Source organism: Neolamprologus multifasciatus, chromosome 7 (genome assembly GCF_963576455.1).
Source record: "Neolamprologus multifasciatus chromosome 7, fNeoMul1.2, whole genome shotgun sequence".
NCBI lineage: Eukaryota > Metazoa > Chordata > Actinopteri > Cichliformes > Cichlidae > Neolamprologus > Neolamprologus multifasciatus.
The window spans coordinates 13955109-13962002 of NC_140445.1; the positions used below are offsets into that span (position 1 = coordinate 13955109).

General features: G+C 37.9%; 2 protein-coding genes and 1 pseudogene across 2 annotated transcripts in view; 2 read left to right on the top strand and 1 right to left on the bottom strand.

Annotated features, from left to right (window-relative positions):
• Nucleotides 1-248: 248 nt before the first annotated feature.
• LOC146513935 (proteinase-activated receptor 1-like) lies at nt 249-3489 on the top strand. Its single transcript, XM_085167075.1, has 2 exons — nt 249-599; nt 2057-3489. Exons 1-2 carry the CDS (start codon nt 530-532, stop codon nt 3082-3084), a joined length of 1098 nt encoding a protein of 365 aa, XP_085023201.1. The 5' UTR covers nt 249-529; the 3' UTR covers nt 3085-3489.
• A 1490-nt stretch (nt 3490-4979) lies between these two features.
• Nucleotides 4980-5760, bottom strand: LOC146513936 (proteinase-activated receptor 1 pseudogene; annotated as a pseudogene).
• LOC146513937 (proteinase-activated receptor 2-like) overlaps nt 5749-6894 on the top strand; it is a 3870-nt gene continuing 2724 nt past the window's right edge. The window contains exon 1 of the mRNA XM_085167073.1: nt 5749-6894. This exon is cut by the window's right edge and continues 409 nt beyond it. The gene's annotated coding sequence lies outside the window, so the exon portion shown is untranslated.

Below are 6894 nucleotides of genomic sequence, written 5' to 3' on the forward strand. Positions count from 1 at the left end.
CTTTTATCTTTTATGGTGGGAATATTTCTTCTTAGTTATCTAGACCAGTTCGTGCAGTAACAGAAGCTTTTTATGTTTTTTTTTCTCACAGGTATATTATGCTGCATGTGTCAATTTTCCTTCAGAATACATGTTGAATTAATCGTCTGTTTGTTTATTTAGAATATTGTTTTTCTTCCTGGATGTAGAAAGTAATGCCAAATTTACTGAGACTGAAAATAAGAGTTTTATGTTAGTTATGAACAAAATAAAAGCACTATTTTTTGCCACTGACAGCATGATAAGATACATACATGAGTGTGTAAAATGTTCTTCAGTATGTGTTCTTAATGTATCTGGCTACTGAGAATTTTTTTCCCACTAAGTAAATGGAGCTCAGAAAAAACCTGAACCAGATCACAAAGGCAGATATGACGCAAACAGCAAGCACAAACGTGTCTTTTAAGGGTGTGTTCATTGAAGCTGGCATTTTAAGGAGACGGAAACCTTTAAGGAAGCCAAAGAATTTCCCAACAAGAGAGCTACAGACATGGCTTCACCACATTTCTTGTTGTTCCTTCTCATTAATTTCTGCTGGATTTCTGTCTCAAATACCTCAGGTAAGCTTGAAAACACTGTTTTGTCTTGAACTGTTCAGTCTCTGCCCTCTACTCATATACAGAGGGAATATTAATATATTAATAAGATTTTGTTACCTGTTGTTATTAATATTTTAAACTCAGTATCCTACACAGAGTCAGTATTTTTTATTTATTTATTTATTAAAGATATTTATGCAATTATCTAGAGTCAAGCTACCTGCAACACATTTCAATCACAAAATAATACCTTAGCAGAAAAAATAAAGATATTTGTGGTTGGTTCATTATTTCTTGATGATGACTATGCTCCTTGCCAATAAATATTATTTCTGTTGGAAAACTTCTTTCTGTCCCCCTAAACTGTCGTAGTCCACAGCTGCAGATGCATGGAAGCAAAAATTCTTAACAAAAAGTGAGTCACTTAATAAGGCTGGTGAAACATACAAAACAAAAGGCAGGAAAACAGTAAGACAAAACTAACGAGAACTAAACAGGGAGAACTCAAATACTAAATGCTAAGGACATAGAACACGAAACTAGGACATAACAAAACCTGAACATGGGAACTTGGATCGTGACATGAGAAGACCAGACGACGTGACGATAAACAAAGGGAAACTCGCACTCGCACTCGTACAGCCAAAGGTTAATGACACAACCCCCTGACATAAATAATGCCACATTTGTAAGGAAAATGCATTTTTAGGTTGAGCAACAGAGTTGAGTATGTGGGTTGTACTCATGCTGATGGTGAACAGCATATGCTGCTCTTCTTTAATGTCATTTGTCAAAGTAAAAACACACATTGTTAAAAGAATAAATTGTTTAACTGCCAATCTTCTTTTAACAATCCAGTACTTCAGGGTGGAATAATCCTACACAGCCACAACAGCCTATTTGGGGTCGGTGCACAAAAGAGAGGAATCTCAGGATGTGCCTAATGTTTTAAAATATTAACATGAAAGTAGTCTATTCTAGCGACAGGTTTATTTTTTAAGAATTCATTCATTCAACCTGCTGAGTTTCAGTTGCCTGTAGATCACGTCTTATAACTATCATGAATGTCTAAGGCTAAAAAGTGTCAAAAAGTAATGGCTCATGTTACAAGCTAGTGTGGCACTTCAGAATAACAGCCAAGATACTAACTTTTCAGTAAAATGCTGTCAAGGCACTGGGTCATTATTAAATTTCAAGTTTTGTTGATTTAAATGTTCTATTCTGATTTGTTTAATATTTTCAGCATATTTGTTTTGTGTATTCTTGGCGTATTTTCTATAGCTCTCAGTTTCTTTAGTTTAATCCCTCCTTTAGTCTTTCTTCCTTCTGTGCCATGTCTTCTGTGTTTGCTTTATTCATGTTTCTGTGTTTTACCCATTTAGTTTTTGGAGTTCCTCCTTTATTATAAGATTTAATGTTCCTTCTACTCCCATATCTATATCTTAGCTCACAGTGACAGTGTTTTTTTCTCCTTTTAGGCACTCAAAAATATAAAACAAAGACACCAACTGGAGCAGGATTTGCTGTCCTACCATCATCAAAAGAAAGAGTTACTTCAGAAGAGGCACTGAAGTTTCTAAATGGCACTGTGTCCACCATCCTTTTACCTTCCTTCTACACCCTGGTCTGTTTCATCAGTGTGCCAATTAACATCTTTGCCATAATGGTCTTCAATTGTTGGATCCGTCCCAAGACGCCAGCTGCAATTTATATGCTGAACCTGGCCTTAGCCGATCTGCTCTTTGCACTGATGCTCCCCTTCAAGATCTCCTACCACTTTGAAGGCAACAACTGGAAATTTGGCCCGTCCATGTGCAGTATAGTTACTGCTGCCTTTTACTGGAACATGTATTGTTCTGTTCTTCTCATAGCTTGCATCAGTGTGGACCGTCTGCTTGCTGTAGTTTATCCCATTGACTCTCTGGCTTGGAGGAGCTCACGGACCACAGTCATAGCCTGCATAACCATGTGGGTGTTATCCTTTGCTGGCTCTGTGCCTCTTGTTTCCTTTGACCAGACTTTTAACCTAACTAAGTTGAATATCACCACCTGCCATGATGTCCACTCCACAGATAAGATCATCTGGTTAAAGACATACTTCGTTACTCTCTGCTCCCTCCTCTTCTTCCTACCTCTCCTCATCACATTGGTGTCCTACACTGGAGTCATCTGCTCGCTAAGCAGACTCCAATATGATGTTCCAGAAACATCACAGAGGAGAAGAAGAGCAGTGGTGATGATATTGACTGTGCTGGTGATATTTTTGCTGTGTTTCGTGCCTACAAACTGCCTGCTGCTCGCACACTACCTGCAACTTAACACAGAGAAGAGCCAGGAGGCACCTGATGGCTCTTACGCACTCTATCTGGTGTTTCTGTGTTTGGGAAGTCTGAACTGCCTCCTGGATCCCCTGCTCTACTACTTTGGATCCTCCCAGTTCCGGAAACAACTATCCAACATGTTGAAGTGTAATAATGACAATATCACTCATTCATCTTATTTATAAAGATTCAGCAAAAGACAAATGCTGAAATCCAGTCAAACAGAAAAGTCTAGAATCAAGACCTCAGTTACCAGAGCAGGTTCTTTCCAAGCAAGCCTCAAAAGCCAAAAAAGGACAAGCAACAAGAAATTACTGGCCTGACTAACTGTCATTATTTTGGTATTTCCTCTGACCAGCAGGATAAATGTGCATATTAGCTAAACATTATTCTTAACATTTAGATTTTAATATAAAAAGTTACCAATATTCTTGTAAATGTTGTAAAAATTGACTCAAAAAAACGTGTTTTTATAGGGTTTGGAGCTATAAGCTATAAATATGAAAAAAATGCTGAAGTTAATTTTAGTATATAACCCCATGCATTTGAAACCATGTTTGATTTATTAAATGTTTGATTCACAATGAAAATACTCATCTTTCTGATGATTATGTATTCAACTATTATTTTCAGCAATGAACCTTTTATTCTATATATTAGACCACACTGACACTTTTTCCCCCACCCTTTTCAGACAAGTAAATGGAGCAAGTTTTAATTATCTGTAAACCTTTAATAATTGACTAAATTAAACAACTTCCAGGGGAGGAACAGTCCGCCCACAAAAATGAGAAATGTCAGGAAATTTGGCTTATTCTTTATCTCTTTAACCTTATTTATGTAAATGGACTGATTCTTTTATAGCGCTTTTCTACTCTCCCGGAGTACTCAAAGCGCTCTATACAACATGCCTCATTCACCCCCACTCATACAAGCACTTCTAAACTCAAGTGCAAATTAAACTACACACACATTAATACTCCGATGAACACATCGGAGGGCAACTTATGGTTAGTATATTGCCTAAGGATATTTGGATATTTGTGTAAGAGTTCCAAGGAAACCTGGAATCATGCCAGGCAGAAAGCCAGCAGGTACAAACAAGTACATGAAGGGCATGTTCTTGTTCTTCTTCTTCTCTAAAACAGACATTTAAGACACTGTTGAATTAAAGGAAGCCAAAAAGGAAAGAGAGCGAGAAGCAAACATGGCTTTAACACAGTTGTTGTTACTTCTGGTTTTTTTCTGCTGTATTTCTGCCGCGAACACTTCAGGTAAGTTTGAAAACACTGTGATGTCTTGAATTGGTTGGTCTCTACTCATAAAATCCAAATAAATTACTTATTGTTATCTGTGTTAGAACAAATACAGGACTAATTCAAAAAATGTTTTGGTGACTGCAATAATTTTCAATAGAAATCCTGACATAACCTAAACATAAATGTTAGATTTTAAAATGGACAAAACTGTTTTGTGGTGAGACAATTCAAGCTTTCAAAATCTTTAAAAAAACAACAACAAAATACTGCATCCTCCAGACAAGAGTTATATTTTTATATTTTCTAATGATTTTTTTAAAGATTTCTTTTAAACGTTTTGTTTAGTGTCAGTTAGTGTCGAGAGGGGGATTATTTTTGTTTTAGTTTCAATTTTTATGTTAAGTTTTAGTTTATTTTGAATGGCTTTCAGTGTTTGCTTTATAAGCTTTATTTGTTGGTTGCAGTTGCCTGCAACTGAGATGAGAGACCTTTAATTGGAAAACCATCCCAGTCGCTGAGCTTTGTGCAAGTTTTAGGGCAAAACTAGACAAGAGAAGACTTTGGATGTGTTTTAATTCTTTTGTTTGAAAAGGAAAGTCAGCGGACAAACAGATTTGTTTCTGATTTGTAAACTCTAAGAAAATGTTATCGTCATAGTTTTATATCCAGCAAATAACCTTTCATTTCTGTTTTTTAGAATACACTGACAAGTCTTTTTTGTTTTTAAAACAGGAACGCTTCGAGCATCTGGAGCAGTTTTTAACTATGATAATGATAATAATTCACCAAATAATTCATCAAATAAAACATCTTTCGGACTTTCAGAAGAGGCACTGACATAAATAAGATGGTGAATGAGTGATATTGTCATTATTACACTTCAACATGTTGGATAGTTGTTTCCGGAACTGGGAGGATCCAAAGTAGTAGAGCAGGGGATCCAGGAGGCAGTGCAGACTTCCCAAATACAGAAACACCAGATAGAGTGCGTAAGAGCCATCAGGTGCCTCCTGGCTCTTCTCGGTGTTAAGTTGCAGGTAGTGTGCGAGCAGCAGGCAGTTTGTAGGCACGAAACACAGCAAAAATATCAATAGCACAGTCAAAGTCATCACCACTGCTCTTCTTCTCCTCTGTGATGTTCCTGGAACATCATGTTGGACTCTGCTCAATGACCAGATTATCTGAGCGTAGGACACCACTGTGATGAGCAGAGGCAGGAAGAAGAGGACACAGCAGATGGTGAGGAAGTATGTCTTTAACCAGATGATCTTATCTGTAAAGTGGACATCGTGGCAGGTAGTGATATTCAACTCACTGACGTAAAATGTCTGGTGGATGGTAAAAAGGGGAATCGAGCCAGCGAAGGATAACATCCACATGATTATGCAGGCTATGACTGCAGCCTGTGGGCTCCTCCAAGTAAGAGACTGCATAGGGTAAACTATAGCAAGTAGACGGTCCACACCAATGCAAGCTATGAGAAGAACAGAACAATACATGTTCCAGTAAAAGGCAGCAGTGACCACGCTGCACATGGACGGGCCAAATTTCCAGTTGTTGCCTTCAAAGTGGTAGGAGATCTTGAAGGGGAGCATCAGTGCAAAGAAGTCCAGAATCAAGACCTCAGTTACCAGAGCGGGTTCTTTCCAAGCAAGCCTCAAAAGCCAAAGAAGGACAAGCAACAAGAAATTACTGGCCTGACTGACTGTCACACTTTCATTGAGTCTGAACTGTTAGTTTAAAGTTATAATATAACATCAGCAATTTGTCATAATTTGTCAAAGCTGCTGACATAAGAGCATGTAGCTAACAGGAAGATTTTAAATTCTCTATATTCATGATTAGAATAAACTGAATACCTTCCACTTCTTTTTGAACCGGTCATGTCAACAGAAACAGTTTTAAATCTTGGGGTCATGGCTACACATGGTCAATGAGAGATCCTTTTAAGAAACAAGAAAGAAAACAGCAGGAGAGAAAATATGCATTTACATAAACAATATACATTCCATAGGACAAGAGGTGGGGTCCAACCTGGGCAAGTTGCCCGTCTCTCGCAAAGCTAACATTATGAGTAATTATATATTAGAAAATAAAGCCCTGGTATTTCTGGTATTCTATGGTAAATGCCAATCTGGCTCCATGGCATCAGGTAGTGAGCACAGTGCCCACTAGAGGACATTAGGAGCTCAGGCCTGAGACCTTTCTTATTGTTTGGTCAGATACATTCAGACCAGTGTCCTGCTGGAGGTCGTTTTGTGCATATTGGGCTGTTCATCTTTGCACAAATGAGATTAGGCAGAGTATCTGGGATACTTATTTTTTATTTGTATTGAAATACATGCAAAACCTTGTAGAATAAACATCTACACTTTGGAGATATTTTTTTTTAAATCTGTAAGCAGCAATGTCCATGTGCCTTTCTCTCCAGCAGGTAGCGCTACATTACAGTTAAGTAACACTCTCCACAAACACTCTGCATTGTCAAGCTGCAATTAAATCCAAATCCATCTTGGCTGTCCTTCTGATACATTTTAGGAATTCAGACATCCTTCAACAACATGTACTGAGACTGCGTTTCACATCACAGTCTGGGGCGGCAGAGGATGCATAAGCCGCACCCGCCGGTTAAATTATCTTGTGGTTCCATTCTAGGTTTTATGGAAGTGTTTGTATTTCGCTGACTATTGTTCAGGTCCGTAAAATCTTCAATGTAACTTTCAGTGCTTTTAGTAT

What these genes read in the sequence shown, in the direction of transcription:
- LOC146513935 (XM_085167075.1), top strand. Translation starts at nt 530, where the DNA reads ATGGCTTCACCACATTTCTTGTTGTTCCTTCTCATTAATTTCTGCTGG. An exon ending in TTCTGTCTCAAATACCTCAG is followed by an intron (nt 600 to 2,056) that starts GTAAGCTTGAAA and finishes TTCTCCTTTTAG; the next exon opens with GCACTCAAAAATATAAAACA.